We start from the raw sequence: 23,696 nt of genomic DNA on the forward strand, positions 1-23,696 counted from the left end.
GAGGCCCGGCCCGGCGCGCCGCGCGTCTCGCTCCGCGGTCGTGAGGCTCTTGCGCGCCGCGGGGCCGCGCCGCCGCCCGCAGCGCCCGCCGGTGTCGGTGAGGAGCCCTGGAGCGGAGGGGCGTCGCCCGCAGAAGCGATGTTTGTATTAACTGCAGCGGCAGCGTGTGCGGGCACCGCCGGGCGTTCCGCCTCGGCTCTTCTCTCTTCTCCTCCGGTGGTGGTTCTTCCAAGGGCAAGGTCTCACCGCTGCGCCTCCTCCTGGGGGCCGCGGCTGGGTCACGTTTCCTTAGCCTCTCTAAGGGCACTGTCAAAAGCCTCGCAAATGTCAAATTGTATCACTCCTGCTCTCCCCTGTATCCAGTAAGCTAGTTAGTCACCAAAGAAGACTGGTTTTGTTACAGTCTGTTCCTGAACAGCCCTGGATCTCCTTGCCATCTGAGTGTTTTCARATTGCTTAATGATTTGTTGCAGAATCTTTCCAGAGACTGAAGTTGGGCTAACAAGTCTCTGCTTCCCTCAGCCCTCCGCTCCCCTCTTTCAGCAGTGCCTGCTAGTCCGCCTCTCCTGTCCTCTCCGACTTCTCAGCCCTCGCTTCCCTCCCTTCCGTAAGCATCAAGGGTGGATTTCGTAAGTGCCTGCTGACTTAAAAAATCTTAATCTTATCTTTATCTTTTACTCTTTAACTTCTATCTTTCTACTCTGACCTGACCTTCTGTCTGCCTGTAAAATTAATTTCATTAAATATCTAGTCGCAATTAACCTTTCTGCCAAAAACTGAAGAAGGCATTTAATACTTTAAGCCTATTTTTTTATCACCTATAATTTGTTCCTTTTTCCGAAGTAATGAACCTTGACTTCTCCTTTCACTTAGGATGTTGATAGAACCTTTGCTTGTTATCCCTTATGTCCTTTACTAGTTGTAACTCATTTTTGTGCCTTCACTGTTCTGATTTTATCTCTATATGGTAGCAGTATCTCTTTTACTCATCCTTAGCTTTCTGCCCTTTTTTACTTTTTGTGTGATTCTTTTTTTTCAGATCATTACAGCACTCTTGATGCAGTTATAGCAATCTTACACACTCTCTCCCTCCTGAATTGCCATTGTGCATTTAATATAGCCCCTTTCAGTAACTGCCAGCTTTCCCAAACTCTTCCGTCTCTTAGATTATTTGCCAAGAAATCATGCCTACCTTTCCCTGATGTTGTTTTTTTGAAGTTCGTTAGTTTTATTCTGTTCCTCACGCTCTTCTTTCCTTAGAACAGACAGTGAGGAACTTTGGCCAGTGGGCCAAATTCAGCTCACCACAGCAATTCGTCGTGTTCTACCTCTTGATGCCCCCTTTCCTAAGGATCTTTCAGACAAAACCCAGAAGTGCACTGCAGTATGGTTTGTTGGTACTGGTAGCCCATTTCCTTATGGAACTCCCTTTCTATCCCCAAATTTTACAACACCTTCACATCACATGGCATGAACTGAAATGGGCCTCTATAGTCACACAACAGATGCGTACATATTCTGTTGTACCTATTTGATGTTTATTTCTTATCTGATCAAAATAGAGCCATTTTCATTATGTTCCTGGATGTGCACAAGTCATGTACAGGAAATGCTGGTATTTTGCTTGTGTATTGGATGTCATTCTGGTTATGTGGTAAGAGATAAGTTGATTTTTTTTCAGTCTATCATCTGCCTCCTGTTTGTTCAGTCTATAAAAGTCTGTGTTGTCTGCCTCCTCCAAAAAGAATCTTTTCTTAGGGTACTGATTTCGTGGTTACTTTCACATATTATTTTCCATCTTTAGAGTCTTAATCCAATTTCTGTCAGTTCTTTCCTTCTAGTCAGAACTGAAATCTAAAGTATCCTCCTCCAATATCTGAAACACCAAGTTATTGTCAACCGTAGGAGGCTATTTAGCATACATACTATATTTCTAGTGGATGGCTGGGTAGAGTCCTCTGCTAAGCATTAGTTACCATTACCAGGATCAGCTATTGGTGGGTTGTTCAGGAAGGGCTTCATCCAGCACCTCCTTTTCATGTTATCCACTGTCAATACCTCCCAAGCCACAATCTGGTGTTTTCTCTTTGCTCCTTCTCAGTCAGCTTGCCTTTTCTCATTGCTTCTTTAATTTCAGAGGTTATATAGACATTCTTGTTATATGATGCATAACCACTTTATTTTTCTCCCTTTCTGTCCTTTTGAAGCAAGCTCCATCTTTCTATACCGACATATTTATCCTATGGTTTGTTTCACCAAGTCACCATACTGATTAGGTCATAACCATAGTTTCATATGAAGACTTCCTTCCTGCTGGTTTTGTTTGGTTGGTTTGGTTTGGTTTTATGTCTAGCTGAGATATTCAGAAGGGTGCCTGGCTGTTTTTCTCTTTGCCCTTGGTTTAGCTTTCCTGCAGTTTTGTGTCCTCTCCTCTCCAAAGCTACAGCAGTATTTCTTTCAATTATCTATGAGCTTAGCCACTGCTTCTCTTCGAAGTCTCCCTTACTTCATTAGCAAATTTGAGTCCTAAAACTGTCTTCCCTTTCACTATTACATGAAACTCTTCTCTTCCTGCTGTTAGCTTTCCATAGATTATTGTCCAATGTGTTTGCCTGCAGGATTTCTCCTCTCTGTCTGGTCTTTTCCTTCCACAGAAAATAGTTTAGCATATTTGAGACCCATGTCCCTCAAACTTTACCCTTGCATTTGTAGTAAATCCTGATTTGTCCAAGGTCAGACCTAGCAGCATCATTAGTGATCCCCAAAAAAGGCCCTGGCAAACTTTCCTTGTCTTTGCCATTGGATCCATATGGGCAGCCTATTTCCCATGCTGACAGGTGAGTATGTGTGCACCTTTTTTTCCTGGCCATTATAATCTGTTTTCCTCTCAGAACTGTGTAACCTGATATCACCTGTGTTGCAGACCTTCATTTGTCACATACACATTTCATATCTTAGTAATAGGATACCATAGATATACCCTGCATAAGCTTTTAATATAATCCAGATATCATGAACTCATTGTCTGTATGACAGTCAGAAACCAGTTATATCTGTCCTCTAATATTTTCTGTGGTTACCTAGTTTCCCAGACGCATTTATTCTGATTATTACATTGACTAATAGCTTCAGGAGCACAAGGTTATCTTTTGGTCCAATATTCTGGCATAGCTGAAGATGGAGAATGGGAGAAGATGGAAAAAATATCATTCAGAGAAGCTGTAAGTGTGTACTTATTCACAATTCCACTATATACAATAGAGAAATTAAGAATTCTAATCAACAAATCAAAGTGCCACACTTGATAYTACAAGAAAAGCTTTTCCTACTTTTCCCCGTGCCTCATGAATGTAACTTTACTATGTTAGCACCTGCACCTGAACCTGAATATGCGAGCAATGCATCTTATTCAGCTTATTCTAAGCAACTTATATATTTTATGCCATCATACAAAGATCTAAGAATTAAAGAAAACCTTGCATATACTGTGAAACACAAATTAGCACTACTTCTCTGCCTAAGCACATTTTAATATRCTACTCTTTCGTATATGTGTGGTGGAATTCTTTATGCAACTTATGTGGGAAGAGRGGTGGGTAGATTCTGTTCTTACTTAGAAAAACCCTTGGGAAGTTTGGCTAATTAGAAGTGTTTCCAGCATTTGAAGTTTATATTTACAGTGTAAGCTTTTTGAGGTAAGCACCAGAATGCTGTTATGTTCATACAATGCCTGGCACAGTATGCTTTTTCTGCAAYAGGAGCTCGGAGGGGCTACATTAACACAAATACTTAACAATATGTGTCCTGTTACTGGAAAATAAAACGGGAATAGAATTATTGRGATTTCCAGATTCCACCCTTTTGTGTTTCACATAAGGTTTGTTATGTTCCCTGGAGAAAATTCRGATAGTGTAGTCCTGAAAATAGCTGTGAGATTCGTCATGGCAAATCAACAGACATAACCAAAATAATCACACATAATATGTGTGTGATGTGTGCAAGATCTTTACATATAGCTCTCATCACAGTCCTCTCTTAAAAGAATCATAACCTCAATTTTATAGACAGGATAACTGAGGTACAGTACAACTAAGATCAAAATTTTTCATACTTAAATCCCTCTAAATCAGATATTTATCATTGACAGTTTGATGCCAGCATATAATAAATGTATTCTTCAGAAAGGATGTCAAAAGAGCTACCTCTTATTTAACAGATTATACTGTATGTGAAGACAAAATCTAACTGCTTGCCCTTCAGTGCTCCCGTTCTCTTCCTCTTTGTTTATTAATCATTAACTTCMTTGCTGTCTCCCCACAGACTCTTCAGAGACACTAAGTCCTTCTGCAATRTGCGTTTTTTTTYYTTYYYCCCCCCCATCAAGAACAGCATGCATGTCTCTCTATGCCTGCATTGATTTGCTGATTTTAGTTCAAGTGTCTTTGAAAATATATTGACTGCCCTAGGTATACATACTCCTTTTTTGTTTAAGTTTTTCACTCCATCTTTATTTACTTACATAACTGTATCACTGAAGTGCATGAGGTATTTTGTGGTTTTATTTGTATGTGACAATTACAAGACAGACTTAATTAGTGCATAATTTATGAAGGTGAAAATAGAACACCATAGGAACTAGGACCACTGATTTTGTCTCCAGAGGTGTTTATGATTTCTAATGTCTTGTAAAAGGTATTCTACTGCATTTTTCCTTCTGTTCCTTTCTGTTTCTTTTTTCTTTTCCAGAAAAAAATCATTGTAGGTGTGGTACATTGGAAGTATGGAATCAATCTCTATGATGGGAAGTCCTAAGAACCACAATGAAACTTTTTTACCAAATGTTGCCAATGGCATCAAGGATGCCAGTAAGATCACAATAGGTATCATTGGAAGTGGAGACTTTGCCAAGTCATTGACCATTAGGCTCATCAGATGTGGGTACCCTGTGGTCGTGGGAAGCAGAAACCCTAAACTTGCTGCCGAGTTCTTTCCTCATGTGGTTGATGTCACTCATCATGAAGATGCAATATCAAAAACAAACATCATTTTCGTAGCCATACACAGAGAACATTATGCTTCTTTGTGGGACCTCAAGCATTTACTTGCTGGTAAAATTCTGATTGATGTCAGCAACAATACAAGAGTAGACCAGTATCCAGACTCCAATGCAGAGTATTTGGCATCACTTTTCCCAGATTCTSTGATTGTCAAAGGATTCAATGTCATTTCAGCTTGGTCATTGCAGTTAGGACCAAAGGATGCCAGCAGACAGGTAGGTATTGTATTTGTATTCRTCTAATTTCTTTATAATATTAAAATGACAGGAACTGACTGGCGTAAACAGCCAGAATTCACCTTGTCTGACTTGATCTATCAGAAATGTTGGATCTTTAGTCTAAGTTTTAATGGTCAGTAAAACTTGCAGAGTCCAGTTCACGTATARTAAGGCATATAGAGTTAGTGGCCCAAATTGTCCTCTGGGATGCCTGTCTTTAAAGATTGTAGAGGAAATGTAGAAGATCTAGCTTAGACTAGACACTGACTTTAGCTGACTGTAGTTAGAAGAGATGAGTAGGGTTTTAATGTTTTCTGTAGGAAACGTTAATTCTTATTCCTAAGYTCTAAACAAGGGTAGAGGGAATATTTCCAACAAATTTTAATTTAGGCGTTGGTTCACATGATTGAAACTGTTGAAAGATATGCACAGAAATCTTAGATCCTAATGCCAGGTCTTGGGAGGTAAGCATTTTTTTTAACTCCTTGCATTTAGTGCAAGTAACAGCAAAGAGAACGAAAGGCACTATTTAGGTTTTATAATGTCTCAAGATAATAAATACGAAGAAACAGAAGGAAGCGCATRTGTTTATAAGTGATCATTCATCTGATCCAGGACTGCTTGAGAACGTCACGTTCAAATGTCTTCCTAGTATATCCTCAAAATCCACCCTGCATATAGAAAAAGCAGCTTTATGTTTTTCATGTTTTGCTGGAGTGGTACAAAGGATTTACGCCTATGCAGGAARCCAGTCCTTCACACCTTTAGAAGGTGTAATGTGACTTCCAGAGACTGAGTTAGGCAGATTTTAAATTGAATGCATTTGATATAGAATCAGCATAATTATAAAAATAACCCCACTGCACTGTTTCTAACCCCTTTCAGCAYAGCACTGCACTATAAGTAATTGACTTYCATGAAAGCTGATCATGTATGTGCTAATGAAGATGCTCAGAAACCAGTGATGGGCAGACTATCCCAATGCAGATTTTAAAGGGAGTTAAAAGTACTTTGTAGCAGCACATTTCTTTCACTACGTAATAAACTGATTTTTAGAAGAAGTACTTATTTGTCTGCTGGTTTTATTTCTTTTTTATCTTTTCTGTTAAACAGATTGATTTTTTGTGGAAATCTTAATTGTGAAATGAAGCTAAGGTTATTATACAAAGAGATTACACAGTTCTCTACTTTTTGTTCTGTTGATGCTATAGCTATTTTAGGGTTATCGGGCAAGATTCTTGTCTTTTTGAGAGACTCCTGTACTTCAGGGATTCATTTTTTTGTTTCCATATCTCATCTTGGTGATACAACTTGTGATAATAATGTATAGTTTCAGCTGTAGTGTTGTGGTTTGGTGCTCTGAAGTTTCTTTTAATCTTTATTKCTCTGACTACAAACAATTCACTTGACTTTCCCGACAGGTCTATATATGCAGTAACAATGTTCCAGCTCGTCATCAAGTTATTGAGCTTGCCCGGCAGCTCAATTTTATTCCTATTGATTTGGGGGCGTTGTCATCTTCAAAGGAGATTGAAAATTTACCTCTGCGACTGTTCACACTGTGGAAGGGACCTGTAGTGATGGCTATTAGCTTGGCAACGTTTTTCTTCATCTACTCTTTCGTCAGAGATGTARTCCATCCATATATGAGAAATCAGCAGAGCGACTTTTACAAGATCCCCATTGARATTGTGAACAAGACTTTACCAATTGTTGCTATCACTTTACTCTCTCTAGTATATCTGTCAGGACTTATTGCAGCTGCTTATCAGCTTTACTACGGTACTAAGTATAGGCGATTTCCACCTTGGCTGGAGAGCTGGCTGCAATGTCGAAAGCAGCTTGGACTGCTCAGCTTTTTCTTTGCAACAGTTCATGTGGCATATAGCCTCTGCTTACCTATGAGGAGATCAGAGCGATACTTGTTCCTCAATATGGCATATCAACAGGTAAGCTGATCTGTACTTGCTTAGGTAACCAAAGCCAAAAATGCATTGGTTGTATTCATGTGACTCAGGAACACAATATGTTTAGGGTTATCTTATGCATAGCTAGTGCTTAGTAAGGAGGAAGAGGAAAAGAAACATCTGTGCATTGTGCTTGCCCCATGTGGAGCAAGCTGCAGCCAAGTTTGTCTGGTAAGAGAAATCAAGGGGGTGCTCTATTTAAATTTCTGATAGAAATATACAGAAATAGATTATAGGATAGATAGGAAAAAACAACATGAGAGGAAACGTCTGACTTCCTGAGGTGTTTTCCTTTCTGTGTATTCTTAGGATATGGGGGATATATGTATATCATCAACATATTATGTCATATCATACTATTGTATCATAAGTGTGAAGAACAAGTGTGGAAAAAGTGGTAAGGGTAGATAATGTGCACAGATACATCTATGTTTAAGAAATAAAAATTCTGTTACTCTGTAACTTTTTGGACCAGTGGTAAAAATACTTTGTTCATTAGAAATTCTGTGAATGTCATCTATTACAGGCAACAGACATTGACTCATAGTTCCCAGGAGCAGTTGGTCTTGCGTAACACTGAAGCAATCTCCAGAAAAGCTATCCTCTTGTAGAGAAGGGTCTGCTGCTCTTCTCAGTGAGATAGCTTGTTGTCATCTCTAACATGACAGAAAAGGAGCATTGCCACTCAGCATAAAAAATTTGCAGGAAAGAGATGGAACAGGGAAAAAAAAAAGCAAACCAAGGAAGTCAAATCTTACTAATGGAACAAATTAAAGAGGCTTGGGTGCACAAATTCTAAAAGAAGGATTAACATGAAAAAATGAATTTAAAAGAAAGGCAGAAAGAGCAAAAATACAAAAGACAGGCAGCAAGGAACTGTAGATGTTCACACTTAGTATTAGCAGAGGACCTGCTGATACTTTTATTAAATGATTGTGTTTTTAATAATGTTACAGAAATCTGACTTACTAGTATTTGTAGTGAGCCACTTTCAAGAGCTGTCATAGTCCACCTGAAAATGGAAAAATAATTGAATATCCAAGCATCTTAACTGTTAAGAACCCAAGTTTCTTCTCTCGCAAAGCTCTTCAGGCAGAACAATCTTAGAAATATCTGATGTCAACAGTGAAAGAAACAAAATAACTTGGACTCCGCATAGGGACCTGAAGCAATAATAGGAAATGATGAAAAGCTATTTCTAAATGTAGTAAACTAAAAACAAACTGCAGATTTACTCAGTTTATGATATACAATATAAGTTGCTGAGGTCTGAAAAACACAGCTGCTTCTCTAAAGTATGTAGGAACATGCAGATTTATATGTCTTAACAAGATAATTAATATAACTAGTATATAATACTACATTTTCTTCTACCTACTCATCCAAGTGTCTCTGTTTAACATATTATTAATCTAACGAGCTAATACCAGCTGTACGAAAATAGTCATTTTTCTCCAAGACATGAGGAAATCTCTGAAGTATTTGACCCCATTTTATACTTGTCCTTCAACTGTAAGCTTTTACTCAGCCAAATAACTTGTTGATATTTTTAATATTCTGTAGAATAAAGGACTTCCTTTCTGCTCCTTCATCAGGTTCATGCAAATATTGAAAATTCTTGGAATGAGGAAGAAGTGTGGCGAATTGAAATGTATATCTCCTTTGGAATAATGAGTCTTGGATTACTTTCTTTGCTGGCAGTAACTTCAATCCCTTCAGTAAACAGTGCTTTAAACTGGAGGGAGTTCAGTTTTATTCAGGTGTGTTACATTTTAAATAAGAGGTTTTTGTTGCGAATATGAATTCATTTTAGTAATTATTATTATTATTATGAAAAGCGCTTTGCAACATGATGAGAGAATATTGGTTCTCCCCTCCCCTGGTAAGTTAATAAAAACAACATCCTTACTCAGCAGATATATATCTGTGAATGCATATTAAGCATTTTATGAGTGATAGAACAGGAATTATCTACTTCTTGTTCTTATTGGTCTTAAAGAACCAACACAGCTATGACCAAATGAGCATGAATCTATTCCTTTTCCATTGTTAGAATTCCTTGTTAAATTCAAATTAGATGAACATGGACTAACTCACTGAAGGCAACAGTTTTGCTTATTAAAAGCAGAGGTGGTCTTCTAGTCCTGACATTCTTACTGCTCTCCTCCTTTTGCAGATAAATATCTACTACAGACAGACCTAAACAGCATAAATTACTAAGAAATAAGGTGGTGAAGGCTTTATACATAACTTAATATTTCTTGCAAACATTAGCATTGATTTTAAGTAACAGTCATTGATACAAAATGTCGTTAGGATTTAGTCTTGTGATAAAATCACTAATTATATATATGGGTGTCTGGGTGGCATTTTGGGGAGGGATTTGGGGCTCAGTACTCTAGTCTTAATTCAGTCTTATCTGATTAATGGCTTTAGGACGTACACCCACTGTAATGAAATTGTCTAGTTTTCAATCCTGTCACTATTGACTAATCCTTACCTTCTCAACATAGACATTTGCTTCACTGTTCAGGGCTTGAACTGGGTTTCATAACATAGAGCATTTTAAAGGGACTGATGGAGAACTGATGGCTACAGCTGCCAGAAGTGTTCTGTCTGTGAAATAATATTTTACCTTCTCTTAGAGTTTCTGTGGGTGGAAGGCTCCATTTATACCTACCAAAGCAGTATCCTGAAAAGTTTTTCAAATTAGTGTTCCCCTGACACAACTAGTTATTCTCACTCACTGTTTTGAGCTTTCAGAGGCAGTAAATAGACATTTTGCACTGTTGCAACATCCTTGCCATTAGGATCTCTCTATGAGGGTGACRGTAGTAATGCTGCTGTGTGACCTAAAATCTTAGTGCAAATGGAAAAAATACATATTCACTCATGAGTGAGGTGATGCCTTCATCCAGCCATGAATTCCATGCACAAACACTTCTCCTAAGTGAGGGGGGACAAGGAGTGGAACAATAATCRTCTCAGATGACTCAGAAAGCAGTCAGGTCTCCAGTTTTAGTCTGAATCTGAGAGGATTTGCCAGAAGAATTCATGAACTCCTGTTTTGCATCTTAGACATGACAAGCCGGTATAATCGCAGCAGATGTGATTATACCGGCTTGTTTCTCGCTTCAGCACTCCCCATTTTGAGAACAACATAGTATTGCTTGCTCATTTTAGTAAATAAGTTTGAGCAGAATAAGGATCTGGCCTACTCCAAAGAATTTTACTACTAAAACATACTCAGTCTTGAGTCCTGCTGGCAAAGTCTGATTCAGGCTGAACAAAATAATTGTGAACATAAGTCTTGAAAATAGACTATACTGTTTGTTCCAGTAGTACAGGCCTTGAGTGAAACCCATCCCCACCACCGCTGCCTATGCAGGTTTGAACAGCCCTGTAGCAAGAATCTCACAGTGTAGGACCTTTATCCTGTAAAGGAACTCTGGCTGTGAATGTTGATTTTGTCTAGAGATCACCATYGGCTTTGACATTCCCAGTCATTCTGGAAATGCCTCTGTCTTAATTAGTTTGGATTTTGGCAACATAGATGGCAGCAGTTCCAAAAACTCAAGCCAGCTTGATCAAAGGAAAAAGTCTTTGAGAGGAGCAGCAGTACAAGCCCCACTAATTCTAGGGAAGTATGAAAAAGAAGAAAGAGATATAAGAAAGTTGGATCATGAGGCAAAAGGAAGGAACTGTGAGCTCTACCAGATGCTAAATGACTAGCAGAAAACTTGGGAGTTGCTGCTGTACAGAGCTGACTGCTACACTAAGTAAATATCTGATTATTTCCTTATGAATCATAGAGAAATGCTCATAACATCCAGTGGGAGGAGTCACAGAACCAGACAGGGATGAAGAAATTGCTCACTAGGAGATCCTAGAGAGTGGAAACATTGCACAAAGCTCTGCAGGCATCTTAACATGATGCAGAGATGGAGTTCACTGAGGAAAGAAGCAGGGAAGAAGCTAAGGCTGGTAAATTAATTCCTCAGTTTTATTAAACTCCACKTCAGTACTCTTCTTTTTCTCTTCAAAATATAGTTGGATAAGGAACAAAGATAGACATGGGCAAGAAATAAGAGAATTCATATTGTTAGAGCAATATGAATTCTAGCCTAAACCAGCTCATCACAAACAGAATAAGACATTTATTGAAAACAGTCCTTCAGTGTTCACATAAAATACATGGAAAACAGAAAATGTTTGCAACCAGTCCTGCACCTGGACTTTCAGTCTTTGGCTGCTGTTAGTTAAACTGTAAATATATAATGTAAACACATAAACTACTACTGCTTTGGTTTTTCAATCTATGGATTCAAATCCAAACCACACCACTCAGTGACAGTGCCCGGGGCAGACTGGCTTTGAAAGCTTAGCTTTATTAGCAAAAATCAGCAGGAGTCACACTGCTATTTGCCTAATACGAAGCTGATCTTTTTGTAGATATTCCTTTTGTCTGTTAACACAATCATAAAGCCTTTGGAGCCAGCATTTTTAAAGCCTTGCCCTCACACATACAGGAAGGGCTGCCCTGCCTTCTTTCTCACACTAGGACAGAACAGTTTTCCCTCACAGTAAAGAAGCTGGTCATTTAAGGCCTGGGTATTTGGCAAGTTTGAGTAAGATTCTAGCCAAAATTGTTACAACCTGTTTGTACATTTAGCAATATCCTGTTACTGGAGGAATATGGAGCTTATGATGTATAAATGTAGACTTTGGAAAATGCCTTTTGTATATATATGTGGTTTGGAACTACTCAGCCATTGTAAAGGTAAGAAATCCTGATGCAGATTTGTCCCACTTTGTGTCTCTCCGTATGTATGTGCATCTTCTGGTACCATTTTAGGGAGTTTTTCCCTTACCCATTACAGCCTTTTTTCTTCACCCTCCTTCAAACAATGACAGTTTGTCCAGTTTCTCAGTGGCCTTGGCAGGGAATCTCCTGCACTGGCTGGAAAACTGACTTTGATCAGGAAGGAAAAGAAACAAAACGTGGAAGACAGAGAAGATCTAAAAGAGTTGTGAGGTCCATAGGAAATGCGCTAACCTATTACTGAGTTTCCAAGCAACATAGTATTATGGAAGATTAGGAAACAAAGCAACCAAAGATGTTCTTCCTCTCTTCCCAGCAGCCATGTTAGAGCCTAGRCAGAGGCTTCCCAAGACTTGCAGCTAATATTGCTAAGTTCACTCACCGATGTGAATTTATCAGTTGAGGAAAAATATTCCTTCTTGCTGCTTTTAAAAGCTCTTAAAGATGTAGGCATTCTGTGCTCCTCTTGGCCTCTGTTTGGCAACATCAGTGTAAATGATCTTCCAGTTCTCGTAGCCATATCCATTACTTTCTATTGAGTTCTTARGAAGCAAGGAAAGGATGATAGAATTGAAATACATATATGCCACCTAAAGCACCACTATAGTTTAGGAAGTCCATTGTTTTTAATCCCTGTATTCCTTCTTCCACATTGGCCAGGCTTAAACTTGTACAGGAGAAAATAACCTTGTATATCAGAATGACAGCTGCTCACTGTTCCTGTATTAAACTGACAACTTTCCAGCAATTGATAGCTTCCACAGCACAAACATCTTCTATTTCTCAATAATCAAAATATGTTTCATGTTAGCATTTATGGGGATGCACAACTTTGGAATGTGGCTTCCTGCACCTCATACTGGCCAAGATTTGTAGTACAATGCAGTGCTACCAAATGGTTTTATTTTTACTATTTAGCTGCCCAAGAGTGCCTTTTCCTGTACTAGCTGATGACTTTCTATCCAAACTCAGTTAGTTCTTCCAAGTTCCTCATTTCACTGCTGCAGAGCTATTGCCAAAGTCTTTGAACATCTGCAGACACAGAAAAATCAAATGCCAAGTCTATATAACAAACACACAAGTCTGTCAATCAGCTCAGCCTCTGCGCTGCTGCCAGTGACATGGCAGTGAGACTAAAAACAATGCGCTATTGTGTCTTCAAAAAAAAAAAATCAGTTTGCAATAGAAGCTTCTACAACTGAACAGAAAAGTGAACCTGACCTCAAGATTCAGAAATCCGTTAAAGCAGTTTCAATATGCTGTGCACTGGAAGTGCCGCACAGGCAGAGCACTAAYGTGTGATGCGGACAACACTTCTAGGCTGCAGTGCCCTAYGGTTGTACTGACAGAGCCTGTTTTYGTGAGTTTTTGCTTAACTAGCAAGGGCAGCCAATTTTGCATGTACTTCTGGAAAAGTCATTGTCAAAAGCTGTATGCAGGGATAAATGCTTTTAATGGAACTTTCTGGTGCAGATCTGGCCTGATTAAACAAACCAGAGTGCAAAATGCAAAGTTGCATGGAAAATACCCTGTTTCTAGCTAAGCAGTGTTTTTACTGTAGAAAGCACAGCACAGAAATAAGATAACAGAGGCAATTTACAGCCTATGAGAGGAAAACATTGTCAGCAGCAGCTCCTCTAGGAGTGTGTGGTGTGAGATTTTAAGATATGAGTGGTTGAAATGAGCTGATACATACATAATGTACCAGCACTTCAAAGMAGCATACAGCAACTTTCCACAGWTARGAAGTAGAACTGAATAGAGGTGCATCACTTCTTTTTTTCTTGTCCCATACTGTTATTTCTAACTGTTCATATATACTTTTGAAGTTCCATTTTGACTATTAGACAAAAAGACATACATGATATCATGTCAAAATTGTAGCTTTCATGTGAAGCTTGAATAAGCGTAAATAAAGTTCTAGAAAAGGCTGGGAAGAGTCTCTATGGCATTTCCCTCTTGTTTCTTTTTCCAAGGATTGTTATAGTTTACATCCGTAAGTCTGACAAAGAAATGAGTGATATGATTCACTCATGCCCTTTTCCCTGGTGGCAACGATATAACAGCAATAACTTCAAGACAGTCATAGTAGCAAAAATCTGAAAATAACATATTGGAACATTGTTTGATAGTATCATTTGCTTTCCAAATTTCTTACCAGAATTTCCATTCAGATATTGCATATTCTGTTTATATACACAAATAATTGCCTTAGATTGTTCATTTTCATGTGGAATATTTTTGGAAGCAAACTGTTGTTTTTAACAAAATGCTGCAGCATATCTAAAACTTACCATCATGACTTGGAAAGCAGTGGTAAAATAATGCATAATATTGGAGAATTAAAAAATCTGGTACAAATCTGCAGAAATTTATAAAAGTATTTTCCTTTTTTGTACATAACATACACATATGTGAATCCTTGCAAATGGTTTTAGCTGAAACATTCTCCATCCCTGGAAACTGGCTAATCTTGAAGCAGAAAAAATTAATTCTTGCACTAATTATTATAGCTCCTTAGGCTGTATTTTTCTAAATGAAGACAGAAAGAGGGTATGTCATTGCCACATTTTTACTAGAATTAAAGCGAATCTTGGCAGTCAGTTACCTTTCATAATTTTCATCCTTTGTGTTTTGATGATTTTCTACGAATGTTTCCTAAACCAAGTTAGACGTAACTACAGTTTTGATGGAAAAGTGTTTGTCTTCATTTGATAAATGGCAGAATTCAAAGCACAACAGTAATTTTACTATTGCTAGGGAAAGTAAAAGTATTTACATATAAGTATTTATATAAGTAAACCTATGTCTATAGAGCAGTATTATTACAGGGCACTTAGAAGGGCAGATTCACAGGAAAGGCAAATGCCTCCTGCTAGCATTATCTCCTCTCGCATGCTGTAAATTGTGTGAAGAGGCCATCTGCAAAGTGGCAAAACAGTTCCTATAGCCCAAATATTCCCATTAACCAGTAGGCAGCAGCTGATGGAGAAAGGTAAGCAATCATTTATCTTAACTTCAAACAAGTGAATGCAGGACAAAACAAACCTCTCAGGGCAAGAAAAATCTGGACTGATAAATCCACATCTCTTCCTGAAGAGTTGCATTGCTCCATAATCAACACAGATTCTTGCAGAACAATCTACCCTTCTGGTTTAAAAAACAGAGAACTTAATTTGCAATCACAGCTGTTGTCACAGTTGCTCCAGTAACTTGACTGGAGTTGTTCCTTACTTGCAAATGTGTCCCGTAGTTGACTTCCATTACTTAGAATTTGGACAAACCATGCCTTTGTTTCAGTTTTGACTAAGGCCTATAGATGCTATCAGATCTATTGTAAATGAGGATATTGTTCAGTCCTTAATTTTCAAGGCATTAGAACATAAGACTGCATATTGCTAATTTGAAGTAATACATAGGTAAGAGACTGTAGTCTAGTAGAAATATTAAAATAGTGGTTTGGAGTTGTCTCATTAAGGATCAAGTGTTACTATCTCTTCTCTTTCTCCCCTCCCACTCCCCCCTGTTTTCCCTTTTCTCAAAGTCTACACTTGGATATGTTGCTCTGCTCATAAGTACATTCCATGTACTGATTTACGGGTGGAAAAGAGCCTTTGAAGAAGAATACTACAGATTTTACACACCACCAAATTTTGTTCTTGCCCTTGTTCTGCCTTCCATTGTAATTCTAGGTAAGGTCATTTTACTTTTGCCATGTGTAAGCAGGAAACTGAGGAGAATTAGAAGAGGATGGGAAAAAAGCCATATTATGGAAGAAGCAAGTGGGTCTGTTCCACATCTCTCTCCAGAAAGGATAACTGTGATGTGATGATTGATTAGTATTTGTTAGCACTGTTGTAGATGGTTGTTGTTTTTTCTTTTTCGGTGGGTGTCTTAAATTTTCAGGAATTTATCTAATGTATGAGTAAAGTCACTGTGGACTTGCTCTCAAGCAAGCTCTCAATCAAGCTATGAGAAATTTATAACTACCAGCCTGCTACTTCAGAAAACTACAAAAATATTTTTGTTTTAAATTATAGAGGGCAGATGATAAGTGAAAATTTTTAATGCTCTTTTGCACAGTTTTATCACCAAAAATATTTCATTATAACCATGCTTTCTAGATATTTCTTTGACTCAGAGTATATGTGCCAAAGTGCTGTTTATCAATACCACATTTTCTGGGCAGTGTTTCTTTTATTAAAACCACACTTTTTGGTTAGTGAGTTCAGAATATGAACTGAAAGAGTTAATAATTCAGGAAATAATGAGGTTTTGAAACAACAAAATAATTTGTGATTATGTATTGCACATGTACAGATGTTATTCTTGTGTCGTTTTGCACCATACCATGATTTGAATATGTAAGAAAATTTCAATTATGGGCTAATTACGCATCCTGTAACCAAAATGTATTATGCTAACAGGGACTTTTTTTCAAAGTAACACATAGATTTTTTTTAGACCTTTAACATCTCTTTATTTTCATATGAGGATGAAATTTCATAAAGGAAAATTCAAAACAATGTTATATAAGCATAGAAGGACTTGCAGGTACAAGCAACTAATTTTTGCTTTTAGAATGATTTGGAAATGCCAGGATATATATTAAAACAGCAACAGCAACAACAGCAAATACTGAGAAGTCTGCAACAATAAAAATCCATTTTCACTGTGAAACTTCCAGTATCTTGATACAACAGGGAGGCATCACAACACTCATGTTGTTTGTTTCTACACTGGAATTTCAGTTATTGTATATGAATTTCCCAGAGTCTGTCTTAAAATCCTAGTATCTTCTTGTGCAAATACAATCTTCTATTTTTATATAAAAGTCTTACTTTTACAAGTATCTGTGGGATATGCCTGGATTTTTGAGAAACAAAATTAATATTCTTATACCTCAGAACTTTAAATATATTGATAAATCATCAAAACGAAAATTTACTTCTAAAACTTGGCATTTGCCTTTCCTATGGGATTCAAAAGAAAATTCAAAATTACTTATTACTACTGATTTATCAGGTTTTATTCTTCTCTAACGAAATAGCCAAACTCAACTTACTACCTTCAGGCTACTCCTGCTAAATCAGTGAAACTTTTATTTCAGTGAGTGTGTATTTGGTCCTGATTTTCTTTACTTGCGTGCAATTATATTTTTCATAACTGTTTCTGCACCGTTTAGGAAATCTGGCTTAGTTTAGTTGAATCTTCACCTATTACTTATTTGTTTGCAAGAATTTGTCATGATACATGTCAGAAATATAGACTGCTTAATCTTGAGTTTACCCTTGAACATCTCTAGTTCTGTAAATCTCATTAAAACTGTTCACAATGAAACCAATAGCTCCATAGAACAGGAATAGAGTCAAACTCTGTTCTCAGTTACACCAGCCTAAATCCAAAGAATTCATGCTAGTCATTCTTAATTTCATTTTAAACTCAAAGTATCTGCCACAATTTTATTTTCATTGTAGTATACATGTTCCTCAAACTTATACATCAGGCCTGTTTATATTTGCAGTTTGTTGCAGTCAAGAGACATATGGACTTTTTCGTGTCAAGCACAGCCAAATCCCAAATTAATAGAAAAGATCTTCATTAACATAAATGGTTTGACGAGTACAACTATTCTCTTAATTATAATTATTCATGTATGCAGGTGTTTGCAGGAATATTTGCTCGTGGGTAGTCTGAGAGGGATTTAATCTTCACAAATCCATTGCGTTGTTTGCATAAAACTCTCAATTCTTTCATATTAGTTTCATGTTAGAGAAACAGCATATATGATTTATATTAGCATATGAGGAGTCTTGGAGAATTATAGTTGGATAAATGCCATGCTGCATCTGCCCTACTCCTATGCATGGATTAAAATCATAGAACTGGAGGGTTAATTGAGAGCAGAGGTTCATACCTCTGAATAAATTTAGAGGAGAAACCATTCCTGGTTGATAATCTGATTACATTTAAAAATTAAAAACACTGCTATTATTTTATAGTACTTCTACACCTCTGTAGAATAGATAATTAACATTCATCTTCCCTACAATTATCTAATTCTTGTTTGATGCAACAGTGATCACATTGCAGAACTAAGATACTGTAGTAATTAATTATTACTGTCAAAGTCCGTATGTTTTTACTGCCTCGTGCAAACAGTATATAGAAAAATGTATTTGCCCTCTTTCCTATGCAAAAAAGTCACCATKAAATCCTTCAAGAATGTTTAAATTGTTAAATTTTGAACTGCAAGAGGTTTCTGGAAAAAATAGTGATGTGTTGTTCCTTTTTTCAAACTGTAATTATATGAAATTAAAATGTGTTTTGATTTTTATAAGTTACATGATAGGTTGAAATATTAAAGTATAAATATTAGAATATAAATAGATGATATTTTTAGATAAAATATATAGAGACATTTTGTGAAATAGCTGTGCTACGAAAARATATATGGTTCCTTGTTAGGCCATATATTTATTTCTGGAATTTCAAGTTGACTTGCAATTTAATCTTTTGTAGTTTTATTTTAAAGACTAATTCTATCCGAGAAGAAAATACTGTAAGTCTGAAAGTAAAATGATACTCATGCATTTACTACACAATATCTATCATATCTTGCAAATACTTAGTCACAAAAGGAGTCTACCTACATGATTAAACAAACACAGTGATTTCTATAGAAGGGCTTGCAAAAGAGCTTCTCCGTAGAGTCAAGATTTGAGGAAAAAGCCCTGGGACTAAAAGTCCAGTGTTGATTGCCTAAAGATAAGCAACTAGATTCATTTGGACTTCTTAGTTACCTAGGGGAATAAATACATATTTAGAGGAATAGCCTGCTATGAAAATGTTTGTGTAGCATTATATAAACTGCTTGTTGACTGTAGGGATGGCCTGCCTAATGTGAAAAAAACCTTCACTTCTTGTCATTAGTATTCCATTAAAACAAAATAGTGCTTGATATATAATGCAGAACTTTACGCATCATATTACATATTCAAAATTAGAAAATGGAAACCTCTATGCGTTAAACCATTGTAATGGTATTTAGCTAAATGTTGTTTGTTTTCTATAGATATTAAGGTATTTTTTCTAAACATTGTTTAAAATACAGTTCTATTATGGATTCCGAATTTGTCCTTAATTTTTATTGTACAGTTACATTAATCATGGCAACTATGTTCTAGAATTAGATTAATTATTTGAGATTCTTCTTTCTGTTTTTTAAGTTCCTTGCCTATCTAGCTTGGTGCCATGTTTAACTTTTTGTTACAACATTGTGCATTATATGAGGTACCAACATGAGAAAATATATATTGTTTTATTTTACATTAGCTATAAAATATTATGTATGTGTCCATATGTAATTAGCTATACATGCTCCCCAACTAGTATTAAGGGAAAATATTAATTATTATAAGCCAACAACTTCCCAAGTGGTTATAAATTTCACAGGTATAAATATAGTTAGGAAACAGCATTCCTCTTAATATGATAAATTCAAAGCTAGATATATCATGTGTGTAAGGATTAGATTGACATTTTCAGTATAAAATTTTCAACAGTACAGATGAATATATGCAATGGTAGTGATGCATATGCATAGTTCCTTTCAGACAGTGCATCTCCTAATACAGATATTTTGATTCACTGGATGTTCATCCTGCAGTATTTTCTATAAATGTAATGAATAACGTTGGAGTATTGATRTTGTATCACTATATGATACTGCTTAAATTACCTATATTGCAGCCTGTAAAATAAGTGACAATTGAGCTGATTTGAACAGTGATCTCTTCCATTATATATTGTTTCTCATGCCATGCTGGCAGTGTCTTACAGTGAACATATGTCCCCCATGTGCAGTGTTTTCCTGGTATTCTCTTTGCAGTTGTGTACTCAGACTTTGTCAGTTTGTTTGTGTTGTCTCTCTGAACAGGGCTATTATAAATTACTAGCAATGCTTTTACCTATTTTTCCATAGACTCTGTTTTACACAAAAATCAATAAAAAGTCAGTGTCAGATATTTGRGTTTTTTCTTCTTATGCATAATTTTTTTTTATATATATATAATACATCTGTGCTCTGATTCACATTTTCTCTGAGAACTAGAACTTGGATGTGAGCTCATAAAAATACTTCTGAAGAGCAGATTTGTTTGTTTTGCAATGGCTGGGTAACTGATATTTCACAGAAATATACTGGAGAACCATATCCCTTATCCTAAAGTAAGGTGCTGTCCATGTTTTCAAAACACAAAGTGAACACTAAATACTGTCAACRTATGTTCAGTCCAGTTTTCAGGGTCACTGGACAAACATCTGTGGCAAAAGTGAGACTGCTTGGCAAAAGTATGTTTGCCAGGTGGAGACATTCTTCCTGTTTGGTCATGCTTGTGCGAAAGCATTACTGTTTAAATGTGAAAAACAGAGGAACCACTTTGCAATCTTTAACTCTGAAAGTATATAACCTTGTTTCAAAGAGGCTTATACCAACATAAGAGGAGGAAAAGGATACACCTGAGGTGAAATCCTGCCAGACTAGAGGTCAGGAGCATAAACTGTTTTGAGTCCCGAGAAGTCAGGGTGCAAAAAGTCAGAGAGGCTGGCAGGATTCACATTTCTTTCACATTAACTTATATAATCTTCCCAGATTCCCAAACAAAACCATTTCCTAGAAGCAGTGGGATTTAGATATGTTTTAAGTCCAAAATATATCTATTTCCTAGCTTTTTAAAAACTTTGCCTTATTTTGGCGTATCAGTGTGATTGTTTTATTGGGTGTTGATACTATGCTAGCAGCTGGGACTTCAACTTAGGCCTTTGTCAGACTGTACCTGGTGCTATACAAAAACATAAACCTGTATACTGTGATTTGCTATGCTTGCTTCTGACAAAAAAAAAAAAAAAAGATCAGTGTCAAGATCCCCATAAGATCCATACCACCAAATGATCTATACACTGTATTCTGATGATAGAAGCAGATAAATCCAGGTGTTGGAAGCTCTGTTGACTTCACAGGTTTAAGCTTGAGTCTGCTGCCAACCACTTCATAGCTTTTCTCTTTTTTCTGTATGTTCAGAACTTGGCTACATTCTGTAGATGTCAAACACAAGAGATCTGGCAGTACAGGCATGCAGTTTTCTATGTGGCCCCTTTCTTGCTCCCCTTCCCTTTTCCCCAAAACAAAACAATACAAAAGAAGACAGGAAGTCTACAGACTGTTTCTTAGGAGGACACCACTCTCCATATTTTAAAGAGCTTAATGTCAGATTTGAGAGACAGTGCCGATGGCTTTGAAAAAGTGTACAATTTCAAAGTAGCCAAGGAAAGGACATCACTTGGCTGGGGCTGAGGACCCACCCTTGCAGTGTGTGAAAGGTGTACCCTATACAGAATACAGTCCTTCGAAAGCATATGACCTAAGTAGGTAAGACAACAAATAAAGAGAGAGGAAATAATTCTCTCCGCAAAGTCAACAGGAGATAAATGGCATAGCTAGATACAAAACTCTGATCTTGCAATACACAGCTGTGTGTCCTGCACATTACACTACACAGTCTCACTTTTATGTAATTTAACTTTACTTCAAGGACAGTATTTGCTAAGATGTCTTTTTACTCCAAAAGAGTTTGTCCTTGATCACAACAGAAATCATCTCTACATCAAGCCTACTTTTTAAATATATTTCTTAGTATTTGTAAGGCTTAGTACTTAACACTTCTGAATTAAAACTCTCAGAGGTAAGGTACTATAGCCTTGATGTGCATAATGTTATTTATCATCAATGAAAGAGGTAGATGCGATACAATACAATACAAGCCTGTTGTCTGGGGCAGAAAAGCTGTTCAATAAATATTTTCAGAACTGACTGCATGTTTTTGAGGATGGGCATTTGCCAGTTTGCTAAGGGCAGCAGGATCCCTGGAGTCAAACCTGCACAGTGTAGCTTTCATCCCAGTTTTAAAAGCTTCATTTATAAAAAAGGTGCTCAGTGAGCAAATGGACCTTTGCAGTGTGATCTTTGGAACACTCAGCCAACAAATGGCATGTGACCTAAGCTTATAATTTACAGACTAGGTTGCCCAATTTAGATATATATTTGTCAGTCAAACCATACACACTTAAGCCACAATACATATACATTTCAGCTTTATATCATAGACTCAAAAAACCTTTGAATTCATAGAACATCTGTAAGTATCTGGACACTAAGCAAAAGAAAAATAGTAATAATCCAGTTTGTCCAGTGCTAACTGCTTGCTGTCCTGTAAACATTATCATTACAATATATCTCAAACAAATACTTAGTAAGAAATCTCCTTGTTCCATCCAGTGTAGGCCTGGATGCTAGACTACAGCTGAGAATATGGTCACCCACATTTAAAGAAATGAATGTTCATGGAACGGCTGGTGAACTGGTTAAAGGAATGGAGACAGGCCATCCACAGGTCCCTGGATGAATGAAAGGTCAAGCACCAGTCCCCAGCTAGCAGCTGTGTAGTCTCGTTAAGTGAATGCACTACAATTCCAATAAGTTCATTCCCTTGTGTCACCTATGTTCCTATGAAAGCAACTCAGGAGGTCAAGGATGCCAAGGTGGTCACTGCACATTCCAAATTAAAATCTGTTCTGTGCTAGGCTGTATTTTTGCCATCACTGTGGAGAGTTTCAGTTGTGTACAGGATGACCAGTTGTATAGAAAGTTTGGACATGCTGCATTCTGCATTTTTCCTGTAATGSGCAGAGAATCTAGCATGTGTAAGCACTAAACCTGATACGCATCTTACACTGAAGAAGATGGGTACGAAGTGGGAGGGGAACAGCAGGTTTAAAAGCAGGCTGGGAAACATAAGGGCAAGTAATGTTTTGGTGATAGGTGAAGCCATAGGGTTTTCTTGCTAGTTTTTATTATCAATCACTTCTCCAAATCCTACTAAGGGGCAACCAAGCGGAGCAGCCCAGCAGAGCACCTGTGCTATGCCATGCATGGGAGACTGTTGTGGCCACAGGAACTGTACAAGGCCTTTTGCTGCAGCCATTTCTGGATACACACCTCTTCCCCCACACGTCAGCCCCAACTCAGCGAAGAAATCWGGTATTTGAGGACAACTGGGAGCCRACGGGTTCAGCCGCACTCCTATCCTGGAGCTTGCGTTTCAGATGAGCACCGCACACCCGTCAGCATCAGGGCACCTTCAGGAGAGTGCAAGTATCCCCACAGGAGCGCCCACGTTCACAGCTGAGAGGCGCCGCGGCAAACCTGGCCRGAGAGCTGCCAGCAAGGAGACGATATCCAGATCCCCTCTTCCACTTCTGTTCTAGTCGTCCACGTTTGGCACTGGTCTATGCAGAATAAATTCTCCTCCCTCCCTCCTCCCTACAGCCAGACGACCCCAGAGAAGGCTGCCAGGAGAGCGGGCAGCCCAAGCCTCAGTTTGTCSAGAGAGGCGTCTCATCGTGCCTTTTTCGCGGGCAAAATTCAGGAATCCACCACCCGCTGTCTTCCAGTTCCCCCACAAGCGGGAAAAGCCCGACCTGTGCGTTATATGGGGAGGTTAGAAGCGGTYTTCTGAGCTGTGCAAGCCGTTCATAACCGAGGGTATGAGAAGGAGCGACTGCCCGTGCGGCG

General features: G+C 37.7%; 2 protein-coding genes across 4 annotated transcripts in view; both read left to right on the forward strand.

The window, feature by feature from the left end:
* Positions 1-856: 856 nt before the first annotated feature.
* Positions 857-20,091, forward strand: STEAP2 (STEAP2 metalloreductase). Of its 3 annotated transcripts, none has more exons than XM_085310474.1 (5): positions 857-2,837; positions 4,747-5,272; positions 6,697-7,224; positions 8,838-9,002; positions 15,609-20,091. In XM_085310474.1, the coding sequence occupies exons 2-5, from the start codon at positions 4,781-4,783 to the stop codon at positions 15,891-15,893; spliced, it is 1,470 nt and encodes a 489-aa protein (XP_085166600.1). In that variant the 5' UTR covers positions 857-2,837; positions 4,747-4,780; the 3' UTR covers positions 15,894-20,091. The 3 variants fall into 3 exon arrangements, with proteins under 3 accessions (XP_085166600.1, XP_085166599.1, XP_085166601.1); XM_085310473.1 differs by lacking the exon at positions 857-2,837 and adding an exon at positions 3,016-3,221; XM_085310475.1 differs by lacking the exons at positions 857-2,837; positions 15,609-20,091 and adding exons at positions 3,016-3,221; positions 11,915-14,318.
* A 3,321-nt stretch (positions 20,092-23,412) lies between these two features.
* CFAP69 (cilia and flagella associated protein 69) overlaps positions 23,413-23,696 on the forward strand; it is a 30,082-nt gene continuing 29,798 nt past the window's right edge. The window contains exon 1 of the mRNA XM_085310563.1: positions 23,413-23,604. Coding sequence (XP_085166689.1) covers positions 23,413-23,604 — 192 coding nt within the window. The remainder of the gene's footprint in view (positions 23,605-23,696) is intronic.

This window comes from Rhea americana, unplaced genomic scaffold (genome assembly GCF_003343005.1).
Source record: "Rhea americana isolate MKP2758 unplaced genomic scaffold, rheAme1 scaffold_32, whole genome shotgun sequence".
Lineage (NCBI taxonomy): Eukaryota > Metazoa > Chordata > Aves > Rheiformes > Rheidae > Rhea > Rhea americana.